Source organism: Bubalus kerabau, chromosome 6 (assembly GCF_029407905.1).
Source record: "Bubalus kerabau isolate K-KA32 ecotype Philippines breed swamp buffalo chromosome 6, PCC_UOA_SB_1v2, whole genome shotgun sequence".
NCBI lineage: Eukaryota > Metazoa > Chordata > Mammalia > Artiodactyla > Bovidae > Bubalus > Bubalus kerabau.
In genome coordinates, this window is record NC_073629.1 from 66246029 (window position 1) to 66267234 (window position 21206).

Below are 21206 nucleotides of genomic sequence, written 5' to 3' on the forward strand. Positions count from 1 at the left end.
TGGTGGGCTGCTGTCTATGGGGTCGCACAGAGTCGGAAACGACTGAAGCGACTTAGCAGCAGCAGTAGCAGCAGTGAATTTAATAGTTGAATGTTCCTTTACATAAACCATTAAGGGTACTTGAGATAGGGGTGTACCACCCTTCATCCTCTTAGTCATTCAACAAATGCTTGTTGAGCATCTTTTATTAATATATGTCACACTTTGTACTATCCCTTGGGAATACATCAGTGAATAAAATATTAAAAAGTCTTTACCTTTATGGATCTTATTCTAAACCACTGTGCTTAGTTGCTCAGTCATGTTCGACTCTTTCTGACCCCACGGACTAGCCCAGCAGACTCCTCCGTCCATGGGGATTCTGCAGGCAAGAATACTAGAGTGGGTTACCATGCCCTTCTCCAGGGGATCTTCCCAACCTAGGGATGGAACCCAGGTCTTCCGATTTTCAGGCGGATTCTTTACCGTCTGAGCCACCAGGGAAGCCCACAATAGTCACAGCCTGTTTTAATAAATAAAGATTTTTTGCCATATAGACACATTCATTTGTTTGCATATTGTCTAAGGCTGTTTTAATGGTATGAAGAATTTATTTGTGATAGAGACCATCACAGTTGTGATAGAGTCCTCCAAGTTTAAACTATTTACTGTCTAGCCTTTGATAGAAAAAGTTTGCTTATCCCTCTTCTATGTTAGAGCAATGTAAGAAAAGATAACTATCCTCTCCCATAAAATATCCCAGAATATCATATTAGATTTATTAAGAATATTCTTCTTATATTAATGTATCTAATAATTATTTTTATTTATTGCTCTTTGAAATACATACTCTTTCCTTTTCTATAAAAATTTTAAAGATAATTGGATTTTTGACCCTGAAATTTCAATTCTACCCTAAAGAAGTTTTAATAAAAATGAGAAATTGTTTAGATGAACAATAAAGAATTAACTTATTGTTGAATTAAACCTATTCAAGTATTTATTTTGCTGATATTATTTTAGAGGAAAATCCTGACAGTGGAAAAAAGGATCTATATTTTACATTGAAGAGATATTGCATAAAATAAAGACCAACAGATATAAGTTCTGAAATTTTAAGGTGCTATTTACAGGTCCAGTGAGTCTATGACACAAAATAATGTCTATCCAATTGTTAATAAATATACACTCTATTTATTGTAAGACACTTCAAATATTTGAGACAATTTGAAAGAACATCTTGCCATATGATTTAATAACTATTAGTGATGATTGATGTTTGTTTGGAACATTTATATTGAACTAATTATTCCAAGTACTTTATTATGTAACTTAATACATGCAAAAACCCTGTGAAATAAGTACTAATATTATCCATATTTTACAGACAAGGAAAGTGCAACACAAGGAATTAAATAAATAAAAGCGAGAACTATAATTTGAATCTATTTGTGGATTTTAACTTGATCGATTTATGAGGACTTGCAACTTGTCTGGCAGATAACTCAGTGTAGGAGTAGGAAGAAAAGTCAGTTGTGTCACTTTCTTCTTCGTGTGTAGTTACCAGTATTAATTTTAATCCAAAGTACACTTGGAGACTTTAGGTCTTACCTTTTCATGTTATTGCTGTGCTCAGTCATGTTGGCCTCTTTGCAACCCCATGGAAGTTACCCTGCCAGACTTCCCTATCCAGAAAATTTTCCAGGCAAGAACACTGGAGCAGGTTGCTATTTCCTTCTCCAGGGTACCTTCCCAACCCAGGAATCGAATCCACATCTCTTGGGTCTCCTGCATTGGCAGGCAGATTCTTTACCACTGAGCCACTTGGCAGGGCTACTTTATTAAACTATGTGATATGATCTGGAAATCCGCTTAGCAGGCTCATGTACTATACCCTGCAGGAGGTTCAAAGATAACAAAGGGTTGGGGGAGGAGGGGAGGACTTCTCTATCTCTAGTAACAGTCACTTGTCTCTCCAAATGGCTTGTATATATATATATATATTTTTAATTTTTTTCCAAATGGCTTTTATTTGATGTGTGAATAAGTGATGTAGAAAAGTGATGGCATCAGTGTCCTCTATATTTTAAGTAGTAAATTTTGATTTTTCCTTGGAAAAATATCAGTAAGAACTCTAATGTGTTCTTCCTGTGTAGTAATAGATTATTGTTATATTCCACATAAGACCACTGACATGAACCCAGTAACCACACTTGAACTCTAAAGGATATAGAGCTCTATTGTTGATCAGCACAGGAAAAACTTGACCACAGAGATCAAGAACGCATGTGTCTCCATTAGGGGTTCATTGGCATAAAACACTACATCGTTTTCAGTGTCACTGGTGACTTACCAAGTTCAATGAATACTAATGTCAAATAGCTAACCCAATCGCTACTCATTAATGTTTTCCACTTTAACCATTTCTAAAATAAAGTTACTGTTAGCAGCCAAAAATAAACAACATCTGAACAGTTAAATTCTTGAACTTTTAGATGTCAATTTAACTTCTCCTTATCCTTCATCTATAGTTTGGTAGTTTTCCAGAGTTCTTAATAGCATTAACTGTAGAATTTGTCTACTAGGTATGAATCTTGACTCTGCTATATCCTGTTTCACTTTGAGCCAGTTATTTAACTTCCCTATGCCTCTGTTGCCATAAATGTGAAATACATGTAATGATACAGATCTTACTCAACTTACAGTGGGGTTATGGCTTGACTAAACCCCATGTATTAGATGCATGTAGAAATGCTAACTTTACGAACATCATAGCTAAGCCTGCTGCTAAGTCGCTTCAGTCGTGTCCGACTCTGTGCGACCCCATAGACGGCAGCCCACCAGGCTCCCCTGTCCCTGGGATTCTCCAGGCAAGAACACTGGAGTGGGTTGCCATTTCCTTCTCCAACGCATGAAAGTGAAAAGTGAAAGTGAAGTCGTTCAGTCGTGTCCGGCTCTTCGCGACCCCATGGACTGCAGCCTACCAGGCTCCTTAGTCCATGGGATTTTCCAGGCAAGAGTACTGGAGTGGGGTGCCATTGCCTTCTCCGATAGCTAAGTCTAGCTTACCTTAAACATGCTCAGAACTACTATGTTAGCCTAAAGTTGGGCAAATCTTTTAACACAAAGCCTGTTGTGTAAGAAAGGATTGAATATCTCATGTAATTTTTTGAATACTGGAAGAGAAAAACAGAGTGGTTGTATGGGTACAGATATTTGTCAGTTTCCTGGTTGTTTACCCTGGTGACCCTGGGGCTGACTGGGAATTGAGGTTCACTGCCCCTCCACCCCGCATCAAGAGAGTACCATACCACATATAACAAGACTGGCAAAAATCAAAATTCAAAATTTGAAATACACTTTCTACTGAATGCATATCACTTTCCCACCACTGTAAAGTCAAGAAATCCTAAATCAAAAATGAAGGACTCTCTGTAATGATAATATTAAGAGGAATAAATACTTATCCTATAAAGTTCATGTGAGGGTTAAATAAATGAATAAATAAAAAAGGCTGAGAATAGTGTGTCTGGCACATAGAAAACACTCAATAAATATTAGTATTTTTTTTTAATGATTTGAGTCTCTGTTTTAGATATTGAGTATATGAAAAATGGTAGAACAACTATTCATCCAGTTGTATACCCAAGAAGTAAAGGCCTGTTGGGAGAGTATTGCTGTGTTTTAAAGTGTAAACCTTACGAGATTAGTCAAGTATCAGGAATATTGTTAACGTTGTTCAGTTGCTAAGTCGTGTCCGACTCTTTGCAACCCTATAAACTTCAGCAGGCCTGGCTGGCTTCCCTGTCCTCCGCTATCTCCTGGAGTTTGCTGAAGTTCATGTCCATTAATATACTGTTAATATCCCAGAATAATCTATGAGGGATACTCTCCTCTTCAGATATTTAAAACCTACTTAAATCTATTGTATTTTCAGATTCTTGCAAATGTTTCAGTATATTTCAGATTACTGAGTATTCTTTTCCTATACTTATAAACTACACTCCCATTTCTCCATAGTCTACTCTCTCATGTGCCAGGCATAGCCTCAGAAGAGGACATTCTAGATATTCCCAAAGCTGCTCAATACTGAGCCTAGGGAATATTTTAAAAAGATGAGGCTTGTGATGTTGGGGAAAAAATGCCTCCTAGCAGTGTCATGAGGCTATATGTAGGGGAAAAGTTAGTCCACTCCACAGTTCTAATAAAAGATCAACAAACTCAATGGGATCACAATTTCTGTGTTTCCTCTAAGTTTATACTAATGCAATTTCCCATCTAAACTTTTAAAATTTCATTTCTAACTATTATTGACCAGGGTTCTTGGCCTCCTTTATCAGTAGAAATTGATCACAGACCAGACAAGAAATTCAGACAAAGCTTTATTGGAGACCCTGCTGCAGCAGGGGGTGGGGGGGTGAGGTGCGGGTAGGAGGGGTGGGGGTCGAGAACAAACAACAGGTCCCCTTGCTTGCCTGCTCCCTGAGGGGATGAACTTGTCCCATATATGGGGTGAGGGTAGGGATGTGTTCAGGGGTCGGGCCACAAGGATGGCTTAGGTGGCTTGCCGACCTTAGGTGGTGGTGTGTGCAGAGGGCATGTGCAGTACCCTGCTTCTTCTCCTGAGCCCTGCTTTTGCTCCAGGTTCTTCAAAAGTGATAGTTGAGTTTATTGGTCTCTCTATATCTTTTGTCCAGAATTGGCCACACTTAATTTTAGTCCCACATAGTTTCTTTGTATTTTGTTGCTTGAGGAGAGGAGTGTTCAGGCGCATACATTGCTGCACTGCACTAAGGTCGCAGGGTTCACCTTGTCTTATAACTATCACTTTATTAGCAAAAGGGTTTTAACAGGCGCTAGCCCAATCAATTGCTTCCTGGCACAGCTTCATCACGCAGATCTTAGGGTTTCCAGGGGGAGTTCTGCCAAGCGTGGGTGTATTCTTTACTGGGCTCAAACCTTTTAAATGTGCTTTCAGCCACTATATGCCTTCAGGGTATTTTATCAGTCTCAGTATATTCACACATGTTCAGGTTCCACAATGGTTTGCAATATCTGAAAATTCACCCCCTCTTTGTTTGAGATCTCTTTTCAAACAATTATAGATCAGCCTTCATTGAGAGGATAATGTCCTTGGGGTTTTCTACTATGAAGTCAGTGTCCTCAGATTATAAAAAAGATCATACGAGAGAATAATTTGGAAGCTATGAAATGAGAATTGTCATACAAACCACAGAATGCTCGTGTGCTTTGACTTTCAGATAAACAACAAATTGTTTTTTAAGTATGTTCTCAATGTTGTATGGAATACACTTAACACTAAAAAATTACATTGTCATTTTTCTGAAATTCAAATTTAACTGGCATCCTATATTTTTATTTACTAATCTGGAAACACTATGAGAAAGACCTATAAAGGTAGGTATTAATGTTATAATGAAGAAAATGTGACAAGTATTTGAAAATATAGACTGCATTTATGATTTGCTGAAAAGGAAGTCATTTACAAGTTATAGCTTGGCTTGATCTTTTTACTTTAGGAAACACAGAAACAGATTTCACAAATAATAAATGTTTTCATATAATTGACTACCCACAAAATATCTAGAACATCAATAATAAATATGAGTTACTGATACATTAGCATTTGTTTTAAGCTGGATTTAAAATGTTTATTTTAAAAATAAGAAATACTGTAACTATGTGGGGTTTGATATCGATACCAAGGTAATCAGTGATAGTAAAGTAACACAGGGTGCTTTACTACTGCTGTAATAACAAATTATTACAAACTTATTGGCCACAAATCTGTGAGTTCAGAGTAGGGGAGGTCAGAGGTCTGCATACAGCAAGGCTCAACTGACTCCTCTGCTCAGAGACTCCTGGGCTAAAAACAATGAAAAGGCCATTCTGGAAACTTTGGGGGAGAATTTATTTCTGTGCTTATTCAGATTTTTTGCCAAATTCAGTTTCCTGTGATTTGATTTCTTTGCTGACTTTTGGACAGATGTCAGACTTCATTTTGGAGAAGGCAATGGCAACCCACTCCAGTCTTGCCTGTAAAATCCCATGGATGGAGGAGCCTGGAAGGCTGCAGTTCATGGGGTCGCGAAGAGTCAGACATGACTGAGCGACTTTACTTTCACTTTTCACTTTCATGCATTGGAGAAGGAAATGGCAACCCACTCCAGTGTTCTTGCCTGGAGATTCCCAGGGACGGGGGAGCCTGGTGGGCTGCCGTCTATGGGGTCGCACAGAGTCGGACACGACTGAAGCGACAGCAGCAGCGGCAGACTCCATTTGTGGAGGCTCCCACATTTCCTGCCTCATGGCCCACTTGGTCTTCTCTGCTTCTGACCTTCACTTCTGCCCCATCTCTCCTGCCTTCTGCAGCATCTCTCTGCTGAATCTCTTTTGCCTTCCTCTTTGATTAAGGGCTCACATATTGACATTGAGCCCTTTTTGATCCAGGATAACTTTCTTATCCTAAAGTCTATATCCTTAATTCTATCTATAAAATCCCTTTTGCTGTACTTATAGGGTTCCAGATGTTAGGGTGTAGACATTTTTTTGGAGGGGCATATTATTCCACTTATAATATAACTCAGTACTATGTGAATATCCTGTAACTAAGGCATGTAATTAAGGCATGAGCTTCCCTCATAGCTCAGTCGGTAAAGAATCTACCTGCAATACCAGAGACCTGGATTTGATTCCTGGGTCAGGAAGATATACCCTATAGAAGGAAATGGCAACCCACTCCAGTATTCTTGCCTAGAGAATCCCATGGACAGAGGAGCCTGCCAGGCTACAGTCCATGGGGGTCACAAGATTTGGACATGAATTAGCAACTAAACCACCCCACTGCCAGGAATGTAAAAGAGTAGTTCCAAATATTGTTTTTAAAGAAAATCAGACAGAAGGTCAAACTCTCAGCACTTACTTCCAATCTAGCTAATAGATTTTTTTAATTAATAGATTATCTTTTCATTTTAAAGCTTAAATTAAGAACTACTCAGCCATCTCTGCAGTGGCCTAAGGATTGAGAATGGGTCTTCTTTTTTTAATAGCCTCTTGGTAAGCCAGTAAAAACCACCTTTCGTCCATGGAAGAAGTAGTTTTGTTCTAGCCAGTTAATTTAAAAGTAATAAAACTATTTGAAAGGATATTATGGTTGTGATCATGACACATTCTTAAATGAACCAAATCACATTTGATATATGTGAAAAATTAAAGCATGGGACTAAAAGTGCTGTAAGAAAAATTTTCTCATTTTTTCTGGTGAGATCTGACATCAGCATATAGATGGCTTCATCAATTATTGAGAAAAAGACTAAGAAAGGGAAAAAATGACTGATTGGGATGCTTCATTTTGAAGTCTGAGTTTGAAGTTCTTGGATTGAATGTACCCTGTTAGCCTTAATCTTTAAGAATTAGCAGCTGCTCTCTCACCAACCCATCTATTTAAATTTCTAGTAAAAAAAAAAACCTAACCCACTTAAAAAATTTTAATGCTCTCTGTCAAACATCAGAGTATGTGTGCCAAACTTTAAAGTAATTGCATGTATCAATAAAGTGAAGAAACAGATATCCGTATAGATAAATATCACTTAAGATGAAGCAAAGGAAATTACTTTGAAAGATTTTTTTTCCACAGCTATTTTTATTCTCTTCTGTACTCTGTATCCTAAAGTACAGCAGTGAATGTCAGAGATCTTATATTTACCATGTAGTGCCCTTGTTTTGTTTATTCCTAGAAAAGTATTGTGGACTCCTGGTTGATAAGTTAAAACTGTATTTTAAAAATTGAGACAGAAATGATAATGAATGACTGTTAATTTGCAAGTCATTAATTAGGCCCTTTGCTTTTGTGATGCTATCATTAGAGATAAATAATAAAGGAACAACAGCTCTTAAAATCAGCATACATAGGTAAACAGTAATGAGCAAAAGTGTGAATCATTTTAAAGGGTCTATTTCCCTAATTAAGGTTAATAGTAATTATTTCCATTATATTTTAAAGACTTGCCTGGTGGCTCAGATGGTAAAGAATCTGCCTGCAATGCAGGAGACCTGGGTTCCATCCCTGAGTTGAGAAGATCCCCTGGAGGAGGGCATGGCAACCCACTCCAGTATCCTTGCCTGGAGAATCCCCATGGACAGAGGAGCCTGGTAGGCTATAATCCATCGGGTCGCAAAGAGTCAGACACAACTGAGTGACTAAGAACAACACATTATATTTTAAAGCTTTACTGAAGCATTCAAGTTTGTTATTATTGATAGTGTTAATAGTATCTTTCCAATTATTTAATCTAAAATATAGATATTTCTCTATAAATTTTCAAAATAATTACTTCTGGAATAATTGCAAACTATTTCTTGTTATTAGAAATGTTTTTTTTTAATTCTATATAATCTTGTTCTGAGTTTTGTTTTTATCATATCTCACACTGTTCATGCTTATTTAACAAAATATTCCCTCCCTGAAGATACTTTTTGGACCATGTAAAGTGCATAGAGTTTCAACTTAATTTCCACCTCAGTAAATGAAGTCATGTGCCTTTCAGTTCAGTTCAGTCACTCAGTCATGTCCAACTCTTTGCAACCCCATGAATCACAGCACGCCAGGCCTCCCTGTCCATCACCAACTCCCGGAGTTCACTCAAACCAACGTGCATCGAGTTGGTGATGCCATCCAGCCATCTCATCCTCTGTCGTCCCCTTCTCCTCCTGCTCCCAATCCCTCCCAGCATCAGAGTCTTTTTCAATGAGTCAACTCTTCGCATGAGGTGGCCAAAGTACTGGAGTTTCAGCTGTATCATCATTCCTTCCAAAGAACACCCAGGACTGATCTCCTTCAGAATGGACTGGTTGGCTCTCCTTGCAGTCCAAGGGACTCTCAAGAGTCTTCTCCAACACCACAGTTCAAAAGCATCAGTTCTTCAGCACTCAGCTTTCTTCACAGTCCAACTCTCACATCCATACATGACTACTGGAAAAACCATAGCATGTGCCTGTAGGTGATACTAACTCTTAACTCTATTAGAAAAAGAATTTAAAGTAGTTTATGTATTTATGAATAAAGAGAGAATGAGGCAGTGTAAAAGGAGTAAATGTAGGTTTTTCCAGTTACCCCAAATTTGCTGAAAATTATAATATGACCTTGGATTTGGCTTTGAGTTTTGTCAAGGAAAAAGATATTCTGACACTTGTTAAAATGGTAAGTAAGACTTCATTCAGGACTATTGTGATACGTGTCAAAACTATCAAAGTAGAAGGAATTAAGAACAACTCTGAATACTATAAGAACAACCGGGGATTTATAGCCTAAGAACAGGTTATGTGTGGGGGTTGTGGATGGAAAATTACCAAGACATCAAGTGTAGGGAGAATTCTTGCTAAACTTATTTTAAGAGCTTTCTTGCTGAATGGCAGGCCAGGGTAATCAGATATCAATGATGGCAGATGAAAAATTTGATTAAACGTTGAAAGTGATCACATATCAAGGGGGGAGGGGGAAATCCTCTGTAAGCTGACTCACCAGAATTCCTGCTAAAACTAGACACTGCAGAAATGGCACTGAAGCCCAGGGCCAAGGCCTGAATGAGAAGAGGGCTCATAGAAACTTGACTATAGTTTAGTTAAGGAAAGTTTTTGTCAGTTTCCTACTGATGAAAGCCAGGGAAGAACATGTCGACATACAGAACTTGCACTGTCCAAAACAGTAAAAAATACCATCATGCTCTGCATTTCCATGCAGTTGAACTCAGATTTGATTTTATCATTTGGGTTTCAGTTTTTCACAAAGCTACCCTGGGAGTCTGTAGGTAGGTAAGCAGCGTTAAACAGAGGTGGTGAGGTAATGAGCTAAGGGGATATCTAAGGGTCCCGCAAGAACAGTGACCTGAAGTCATGCTTTGTGTGCTGGAGGAAGAACAGAGAACCCAGTGTGAGTGGAGTGAACTGATCAAAGCAGAGAGAAGTAGAATTTGAAGGAAGAAATATATCATTTCAGACCTTGTTGGGAGATTTTCAGGTTTAACTCAAATAGGAAGCTATGGGAGGGTTCAGACTAAAGAAATGATCTGACTTACATTTTAAGAGGTCAACCTTTCTGCTGTAATGAGAAAAGACTGTAGGAAGGCAAGGACGCAAGCAGAGAGACCAATTAGGAAGCTTTAGCCCAGGAGAGGCATGACAGTGTTCTCGTCCAGGAAGGAAATGTAAAGACGTTATGTGGTGGTCATATTCCAAATATGTTTTGAAGGTAAAGATGAAAGGTTTGTTGATGAATAAACTTGATTACTGCTAGAAAACAAGATATAAGTTGGTAAAGTTTACAGCAAAAATAGATTCTTTAGAAGAACAGTAGTTTAATTTTTGACATTTTAATTAATTATGTCCATTGGATTTCCAAGTGAAAAAGTCAGATAGAGCCTAAGGATCTTATTTGAATCCACTGAGTCTGAGCAAGTAAGTATATGTAGATAGGTCCAGTGACTGAGATCCAGACAAATCACTTATTTTCTCTGTGTTGTACTCCTTTGGTCACTCAAGACTGGCCTAGAAATCATACATTAGAGTGTCATCCCTGTGTCCTTCTCTACTCTGCAGACAACTGCATGGCACTTCCTGAATAGAATTGTACATGCCTATTGACTGGCCATCTCCCCCATTATACTGCAAGTTTCTTTTGGAAAGGGACTATAGTGCATAAGTGATTCTTGAGTGAAAGAATAAAAAACCTTTGCATTCAAGATAAAATCTAAGTACTCTTCATCTCTTTCTATCTTGCCTCCTGCTACTCTTCCCTTTGTTTTCCTTAAAGACATACCACATTCTTGACACTTTTAAGTCTCATGGCTTTTTTAAAATGCCATTTTCCATCATGAAATGCCTTTCTCCCTCATTTCTGATCAAGTTCTGCTTTAAATGCTAAATGTACCCAGCCCTCACCACTTTACCAGACACTTAGTGGACCCTTTATAAGATGTTTCAAACACATGCAAATAAAATGTTCCATATACTTGCATTGTTGATTAGTCGCTAAGCTGTGTCCTACTCTTTTGAGACCCCATGGACTGTAGCCCACCAGGATCCTCTGTCCATGGGGTTTCCCAGGCAAGAACACTGGAGTGGGTTGTCATTTCCTCCTGCAGGGAGTCTTTCCAACTCAGGGATTGAAGCTACATCTCCGGTTTCTCCTATATTGGCAGGCAGATTTTTTACCACTGAGCAACTGGTATTGTCATCAAATGTGAATAATACAATGTATTTCTGATTGTTTTCATTGCATAAAACCATAGCACATTTTTATAAAAAGGCTTTAAGCTGTTTTATCTTACAATTGGGAAAATATGTTTATGGACTAAGAATCAGTCTCCTGTTTCTATAGCAGCACCTATTTTATGTGTAAACATTTTCCCTTTTATGTAGAAAACATGTACTTTCCAGAACTAGATCACCCATAGAGAATGATCCACTTTATCCTTCATTATTTTAGCATATGATGTAAAAGCATATCCAAAATGCATATGCATTTCTGAGAAACCATAAGAGCAACTGATTTTCAAACGTGTTTTATCAAAATTAGAATTTTAAAAAACTCTAATAAAGATTATAAATGTTAACCACTAGCTTGGAAAATTTATGCATTAGTGAACAATCATTTTAAAATTTAATGTCATTTTATCTTACAACTCTTCTTTTGTTGAGATAAGTTCAATATAAACACCTCATAAAATTCTCTGAAGATTTTCAAACCAATAATATTTTGAGTATATTATTTATACTAACCAAATTTTAATACGTTTTCTTATTTTTAAAATATTTATAAAATTAAATACAACTGTTCCCAAATTTATTTAAAGAAGCTCTAGCTATAAAAATCTAGAAAATACTAAACATCTCTCTTTCATAAGTAGCAAAGACTAATTATGAAATTAAATATTATTAAATTGTCATTCAATTTAGTTGTTTGAGTATGTAACAGAGTGAAACTTGTCAACTGAATCAATTTAAATATATTTTATCTCTCCTCTACAATTGCTGAATTCTTTTATTTGTATGGGCTCCTTACTTAATAAGAATTTATTAATCATATAATTAGAAGCAGTAAATATTTGGAAGCAGGAGAAGGGACTAGATCCATATTCCTCTTAAGAGTTTCTCTCAAGAACCTCTCCATGGAGACATGACAATATGAAACTAGCTGATCTATTATTTTATACTGCTTTTGTAACAGTAAGTAATAAATACCATTTTCAGTGCTGTGTGTGTGCTCAGTTGCTCAGTTTTGTCCTACTCTTTCTGACCCTTCGGACTGTATCCTGCCACCTCCTCTGTCCATGAGATTTTCCAGACAAGAATGCTGGAGTGGGTTGCCCTTTCCTCCTCCAGGAGATCTTCCTGTGGCTCCTGCAGTGATCAAACCTGTGGCTCCTGCATTGCAGGTGGATTCTTTACCACTGAGCCTTCGAGGAAACCCCTATGATTTTCAAAAGCTATGTAAAATTTTCTGGAAGAGATGGGAATACCAGACCACCTGACCTGCCTCTTGAGAAATCTGTATGCAGGTCCAGAAGCAACAGTTAGAACTGGACATGGTACAACAGACTGGTTCCAAATAGGAAAAGGAGTATGTCAAGACTGTATATTATCACCCTGCTTATTTAACTTATATGCAGAGTACATCATGAGAAACGCTGGACTGGAAGAAACACAAGCTGGAATCAAGATTGCCAGGAGAAATATCAATAACCTCAGATATACAGATAACAACACCCTTATGGCAGAAAGTGAAGAGGAACTAAAAAGCCTCTTAATGAAAGTGGAGAGTGAAAAAGTTGGCTTAAAGCTCAACATTCAGAAAACAAAGATCATGGCATCAGGTCCCATCATTTCATGGGAAATAGATGGGGAAACAGTGGAAACAGTGTCAGACTTTATTTTTGGGGGGCTTCAAAATCACTGCAGATGGTGACTGCAGCCATGAAATTAAAAGACACTTACTCCTAGAAAGGAAAGTTATGACCAACCTAGATAGCATATTCAAAAGCACAGACATTGCTTTGCCAACAAATGTCCATCTAGTCAAGGCTATGGTTTTTCCTGTGGTCATGTATGGATGTGAGAGTTGGACTGTGAAGAAGGCTGAGCGCCGAAGAATTGATGCTTTTGAACTGTGGTGTTGGAGAAGACTCTTGAGAGTCCCTTGAACTGCAAGGAGATCCAACCAGTCCATTCTGAAGGAGATCAACCCTGGGATTTCTTTGGAGGGAATGATGCTGAAGCTGAAACTCCAGTACTTTGGCCACCTCATGAGAAGAGTTGACTCATTGGAAAAGACTCTGATGCTGGGAGGGATTAGGGGCAGGAGGAGAAGGGGACAACAGAGGATGAGATGGCTGGATGGCATCACTGACTCAATGGACGTGGGTCTGGGTGAACTCCGGGAGTTGGTGATGGACAGGGAGGCCTGGCGTGCTGCGATTCATGGGGTCGCGAAGAGTCGGACACAACTGAGTGACTGAACTGAACTGAACTGATGTAAAATTTTTAGAATATGGAAGAAAAAACATAATTTTTCTATAAGTTTCTGAAATACTAGTATAATAATTAGCCAAAAATTAAAATACTGCACTTTGCTACTGCTGTTACAAAATGCTTTTGAAAAATCTGTTTGGGTTAATAAAATATAATCAATAGAAGATTAATCTACAAATTATTTTTATAATTTTAGTAGTTCATATTATTAGTATGCTTTTGTTAAAATAAATATACATTTAAAATATATCCCTCAATTAATCCTCTGACACTGTAAATATGGCTTATAAATCTCCAAGAATACAAGAAAAGGAAAAAAAAGAAATGGAAGTTTTTCATAATAAAGTCATTTTAGAAGGGGTAAAAATTCTGTGCATTCTGTATAACCCATACTTGGGAATATAGATTATAGAATATAAATATTTAGCCATAAAATGTATATGTCTTCAAAGAAACATATTTCACTGAAACATTCATTTTGAAAGTTTATGAGGTTAAATTCAGGAAAATTAAATCTCAGCATAATATTAAGAGAGATAGCTAGAGGAACCATACAAAACAAAATTTATTCAAACTTTTTATAGTGATAGAACTTGAGAGTGTTTTTTTCTAATTTCCTTTCAAATTCTCTTTTCTAGTTAAAATTTTCAAAGGATTGACAGAATTATCACTAAAACTTCTTTTCAAAGAAATAGCACACAATTTAATGAACAAAAATTTGATTTCTCAAATATTCATTAAGTTTTTGAAACCAAAATTTATCTTAATATGTATATTAACCATATTATTGGCAGAAGATGATATTCATCAATCTGTAGACATGATCGTAACATCTGAAGAAATTCTTGAACAGGTGCTTAATACAATCTGGCGAATTGTACTACTACGATTTGTACTGACAATTTTCAGTGGTATTGTAAAGATCAACCACATCTTTGTTTGCATACGTCTACCAGAGGATTTGTACTTCTTAATATACATAAAAATGCCATGGTTTGCTGGTTTCTATTTATTTTATATCTTTGCCATGTGTTTATTTCATATATGTATCTAGTTTGTTATGAAAATTATCTCTTGAAATTATTTTCTCAGGTTAATCTCTTGGCATTTGGAGTTATCATATACAAAGTTTTTCGTCACACTGCGGGGTTGAAACCAGAAGTTAGTTGCTATGAGAACATAAGGTAAGCATTTCTTCGATTGTATTTTCTTTAGCAGTTCAAAGCTTTAGTAATTTAAAAGTGCAAATAATTTTTGGAAGGCAGTTTTTAAATTATTTTTTCACATTTTCTCCCATCATATTTAAAATATTTACTGCTAAATAACACTTAATATGTTTAATAAGCCTGTAATCACCACAGATCAAATGATAAGTAATCTTTTTTGAACCTACTCCCCTTTGGGGAAAAAAAAAATAATGACTACATTTTAAGACAAAAGCCAGCCTTAAGGTCTTCTCAAAGCAGTTCTCAGAGCTTAGTAGCTGTGTTTCTTTCTTGTGATTCCTAGTTTGCATGCTGCCATGATTTTTCCTCACCTCCTGCCCTTTAAAACTGATTTATTGAGATCCTGAACGCGGTTTGTTCAGGAAAAACTGAAGTGTACTGTAGGGAACATTAGAAACAACTGATGTTTGGGTCGCTTGGGAACACTTCTGTAGTTTCAATATCTTGCACAAGATTTATAGTTAGAATTTAGCAAATGTTTGATTACTTTCTTTTACTCTTCACCATTCATAGTAACATGTAAGTTGCTGGTTTTAATAAAGTTGAAAATGACTCATTTTCTGTGGTACACTGCAAAAATATCTTCTGCAATAAAGAATGATTGCACTAAGAATGAATGAGAAAATAAGCATGAGTTGGCTCATTTTCAAGGCAGTGTCCTCAGTGAGCTGGATTGAATGTTTTTCCAAAACTCAGAGGCGGTAAGTTGAAAATATGTAAGAGAGTATGTTCCTGTGTGTGTGTGTGTGTGTGTGTGTGTGTGTGTGTGTGTGTGTTTTAAGAAATCAGCATTCTAACATGAATTTACTTTGAAGAAACTGTATTGCAAACCCCCCCCAAAAAAAATGTTGTTTTATATCTTACATGTTCTTCTCTACTGAGCCTAAAAGGAAAGCAGAAGCTTCCTTTGATGTCCTGCCTATGTGCTGACCTAAATCCACATGGTATATTTTTCAAGGTTTCTTAGGGAGAATACTTCCTAACAGCTATATGTCTTAGCTCCAGGAGTTCCTGCAACATTAATTTTGAAATCAAAGCATGCATACTGTAGTATACCAGATGAGCATATCTTAAGATTAAGGAAATTTCTCAAAACTACCAGATTTTAATATTGCTGCCTTGAATTTGGACACGTCTCAGCCACAGTGCACCAGTGTATCCTGGCCTGTCCCGTGTAACTATGGCACAGTTCATCAGTTTCAAAATTCTCGTTGGGCTTTACCAAAGATTTCTGGGTTATTCCAACCTCCTACGAAATTAAAGGGATTTGAGGACGTGTTAAGTCTTCATAGCTTTCTCAGCTGGAACATTGCAAATTTCTTCCAGGTCTTGTGCCCGAGGAGCTCTTGCCCTCCTGTTCCTCCTTGGCACCACCTGGATCTTCGGCGTTCTCCATGTTGTGCACGCATCGGTGGTGACAGCTTATCTCTTCACTGTCAGCAATGCTTTCCAGGGGATGTTCATCTTCTTATTCTTGTGTATCTTATCTAGAAAGGTAAAGAATTTGCTATTCTTGTCAACCTTCTAGTATATGTATGTAGCATCAGTGAACACATTGATAAAAATTCTCATTTTCATAAATTTATGACTTGTGCCTTTATTGCCTAAATGCAGTACATCTTAGCATTGAAATAATCAGAACACCTGTTGTTCATAGCAAAATGTGCTTTTAAAAACTTGCTAGTAGGAATATAGATAATAGAGCTTACATTCAGTTGAGTGTATTCTGACATATAATCAGAAAGCAACAATAATATATAAAACCAAATATAAGTTTAATGTGATTTGAAAATAATTTGATGTGATTGTTGCAATTATGTTTCACATTTCTTATTTTATTTTTTTTAGATCCAAGAAGAATATTATAGATTATTCAAAAATGTCCCTTGTTGTTTCGGATGTTTGAGGTAAACAGAACTATGGATGGTTATTGTTATGCAGAAATAAGAATGCCCAGCTGTGGATGGCCAATGTATAAATGTGTAGGAACTGTAAATAATACAAGATAAAATTATGTACCATATAGCTATAGTAAGCTTTTCTATATGACTTACTTAGCTGTGTCAAAAATAGTAATGCAGATATTTGGAAAGTAATTAGTTTTTCAGAATGATATCACTGCACCCAAGGAAAGATTTTCTAACACAAAAAAATGTATGACTGTCCTGAAGGAAACCCACTGGCTTGATATTATTGTGACTCATGTTGCCTTTGAAACTAGTCCTCTATCACCTTTGTAATGAGCTCTGTTACAGAAAGTAGAACATAAGAAAATGAAGGGGTAGAATATGAAACAGTAAAAAGAGAGTGAATGTTAGAACAATGAGATGTATTTTGAGCAGACTTTGTAAACTAGATGAGAGTTGAATAAACACATCTTACAATTCCATGAGTTGTTCTGAACTTAAAGTTTTACTGAAACAACTTAGACTTGTACTTGTTGCATCAATTTTCTATTCCAATAGAAAACACAAAACTTCACAAAAGAAAAAACTAAACATTTCTGTTCTGTTTTTATGTTAATATTAGAATGAAGTACATGCTCTTTCTATACTTATTTCACAGATTGTGACTTCAAATGCTTATTCAGTAGTACATAAATGTGTCAGAATATAATATTGTTCATGCCTGTAAATGTAAAAATCATGTATATAAACCTGAAGTGCTCTATTCCATAACCTTTCAATGCAGTGAAAAATACTGTATCTCATTAGACTTATATATCTGAGTTCTTTATTTCTTTTAATTTTAGAAATATTATAGTTCACATTGCAATATTCCCTTTTAACTTACTATTTTTAAAAGGGCACTGTAAATATGAAAGTATTCATAAAGTGAATTGCTATTTTTTTCTGTTCAGAAAAGTACACATTAAAAATGTTATTTATAACAAAGAGATCACTGAGAACTGACTGTATAAACTTCCACAGAGAATATATTTTCTGACAGTTTTCCACTAGTAAAACATATCTCCTAAAATGTAAGTCTTCTACCTTCCAATCTTCAAATTAAAATATAGAAGCAGGGATTTTATTTCAAAATATATGTAATTGTTCTGCACTTACTGTAAAAGTATGCCAATACACCAAATGTTGTGATTTTAACTTAATTTCTACAGCTGTTAAAATGAAGTGTGTCAAATCTTGCTCTAACAAATAAAATGTTATCTAAATGAATCCTTCTGCTGCTTGGCTGAGTCATTTCTCAAGAAAGATAAGCTACCTGCCAATGTCTTAAACATTTTTAGAAGATCTGTGATAATAACTTTTTATTTGATCTTTTGATCTCTTATATAGTTAGCCTGTAACCTGTTGTTATCATTATCGCTGTAGGACAGTGCTATTGGAATAGGATACTGAAAAAGTAATCAGTTCAATCAGTGTATACAAATTATGTGTCGTGGGCAGAATAATGGTCCTCCCAAAATGCTCACATCCTAATCTTTAGAATACATGAATATGTTAGGTTACATGGAGGGAAGAATTAACCAGCTAACAGCTATCAGCTAACCTTGGCGTGAGGAAATTATCCTGGATTATCCAAGTGGGCCCCATGTAATTACAAGGTTCCTTATAAATGAAAGATGGAGGCAGAAGCAATGCAACATGAGACATACTCAGCTGCACATTGCTGGTTTTGGAAATGGAAGCAGTCCAGGAGCCACAATATGCAGGCAGGCAGCCTATAAACTGAAAAAGGCAAGAACATGGACTCTCCCCTAGACCTTCTAGAAGGAAGTCAGCCCTGGTGAACCTTCATTTTAGCCTGGAGAAACTCAATTCCAACTTCTAATCTCCAGAACTGTAAAGTAATAAATGCCATTCAATAACATCCAAGTGCTTGGTTTACTGAGGACATTATCATCAATGAAGAGCAGATATAATTCAGAGAGGCTATGAAACAGGAAAACAAAAGTGAAGGTCTACATTAGGTTTCTTTTTGTTTATATCCTAGGAATAAATGTGCTGCTCGTGAATCAAATAAAAAGAATATAATAAATGTATATTATTTTAAGCCACAAGTTTGTTGATAATTTGTCACAAGTTTGTTGATAATTTTCATAATTTTTCAAAGCAACTATAGGGAGCCAATATTATGGAAATATGTATGTAATGACATCTTTAGAGCTAACAAAGTATCATTAGAAAAACCTTAAATTCTGTATCTTGTTTTCATCACCCCTCTCATAGACGTCACTGGATGAAGCCTCTGTTCTTTAGCATGAGATTTCATATCCACTTACTTACCTTTTTATCAGATAAGTAAGGATCTCTCCTTGGGCTGCAAGGAGATCCAACCAGTCCATTCTGAAGGAGATCAGTCCTGGGAGTTCTTTAGAAGGAATGATGCTAAAGCTAAAACTCCAGTACTTTGGCCACCTCATGCAAAGAGTTGACTCATTGGAAGACTCTGATGCTGGGAGGGATTGGGGGCAGGAGGAGAAGGGGACAACAGAGGATGAGATGGCTGGATGGCATCGCTGACTCGATGGATGTGACTTTGAGTGAACTCCAGGAGTTGGTGATGGACAGGGAGGCCTGGCGTGCTGCAATTCATGGGGTCGCAAAGAGTCCGACATGACCTAGCGACTGAATTGAACTGAACTGAAGGATCTCTCTTTTTTTGTTAAATGGGTATGTGCACATGTATACATGTATGTTTATTGCATTAAATGCCTCATAGCATTTGCACCCTGTTTTTATAATCCAAAATAAAAATGATTTCAAAAAGTTTTTCACTGTGCTCAGTTTTCAAAAATACAAACATGAACAGTACGATGACAGGAATGTGTTAAGATGCTGAGTTCAAAAGGACATACAAAGGACATACAAAAGGACATACAAAGGACATGCAACTGCTGGCAACACACTTTGGACTTGCAGTGAAGCCCTGTCCCCTGAGGCCCAGTAGCTCGGCCCCAGCAGGACCTAGGGCAACCCGCTGTCAGAGGGCTCACCCGCATCCCAGAGTGACACTGTCCCATGTCGTGGACATCACCCATGCCTCCAGATTCCCACACACCACACACTTAATTAACATAAAAAAAAACTTTAAAACCACTCAAAGTCTGTGAGATAAAGACACCCTGCATCCCTGGTTTTCACATTTGCCCTATGAGTTTCTTCAGTTTTTCCCAAGACTTTCTATCAGTTCAGTTCAGTCGCTCAGTCGTGTCCGACTCTTTGCAACCCCATGAATCGCAGCATGCCAGGCCTCCCTGTCCATCACCATCTCCTGGAGTTCACTCAAACCATAGTTTACCAAATCCCAAACTTCTGGAGCTTCCTCCTTGTTGCCATCATTATTCTGGCAAACATCTGCTTACCTCTTATGTGGCTTTCTCTATGAGGCCTTTCTGGGTCACACAAGGAATTTATCACTTCCACCTTTGTCACATCACTCCATCTACCATTTACCTATTTTAACATCTATCACATTGTACTGCAGTTGTTTAGCCCAAGCTCAAGATATTCATTATACCAAGTTTTGTTCTTCCTTTAAGGCACCTTCTCTTTTTTGCTTCATGAAGCAATGGTACAGCTTTCTTCTGTTTTGTGACCACGTGGTTGATGGGACAAGAGAGTTTGGACCCTCCAAACCGTCTGGCTTTGGCTATTTTGCTTTAGCTATCCCATTTCGGAAGCCCATTGGATGAGCCAGCTTTCTCAGGTAAAGCCCTCCACGCCTATCTCTAAATGTCATTAGGTGAAAAACAATGGCCCAGCAATATCAAATTGCTGTGAAGTGGAACAGGCAGAGGAATTAGGCTACCAGTGTAGCCTTAAGTTCACAATGCAGCTTCAACTGTTTTTCCAGGGAAGATCTTTGGGAATTTCTAAGAAGCTTGCCAAACGACTAAGTAATGCTTCATTTTCCATTTGGCAATTATTCCTCCTGTATCAATTCTTTGGGCTCCCTGATGGCTCAGTGGGTAAAGAATCTGCCTGGGATCCACCCAGGGATCCCAATGCAGTTTTGATCCCTGGGTCTAGAAGATCTCCTGAAGAGGAAATGACAAGCTACTCCAGTATTGCCTGAAAAATCCCATGGACAGAGGAGCCTGGCAGGCTACAGTCCAAAGGGTTGCAAAGAGTCAGATACAACTGAGCGGCTAAAAACACACACACACACACACACACAACTTTTTCACTTGATGGTGAGAGGAATAAATACTAGGATTTGAAATTTCAATCTCTTCAACCTCTGAAATATATCACAAATTCATTAATAAATATTAATTTGCAAACTCTTCATAAGCAAATGGAGATCGAATGTTTATAGTATTTCAGGGGATTCAATTAAAGAAATTAATACTTTAAGATGTGCTTCAAACAAGGAGATGAATGGACACCAAAGAAGTATAAGATAAAATCCCTGACTGAGTAAAAACTTAATATTAACCAGAGACACTGCTGCTGCTGGTGGTGCTGCTAAGTCACATCAGTCGTGTCCGAC

General features: G+C 37.2%; 1 protein-coding gene across 2 annotated transcripts in view; it reads left to right on the forward strand.

Moving 5' to 3' along the window:
• Window positions 1-17912, forward strand: part of ADGRL4 (adhesion G protein-coupled receptor L4) — a 136965-nt gene extending 119053 nt beyond the window's left edge. For both annotated transcript variants that reach the window (XM_055585358.1, XM_055585359.1), the window contains 3 exons: window positions 14617-14708; window positions 16077-16245; window positions 16599-17912. In XM_055585358.1, the coding sequence (XP_055441333.1) occupies window positions 14617-14708; window positions 16077-16245; window positions 16599-16661 (324 nt within the window). In that variant the 3' untranslated portion in view covers window positions 16662-17912. The remainder of the gene's footprint in view (window positions 1-14616; window positions 14709-16076; window positions 16246-16598) is intronic.
• Window positions 17913-21206: the final 3294 nt, after the last annotated feature.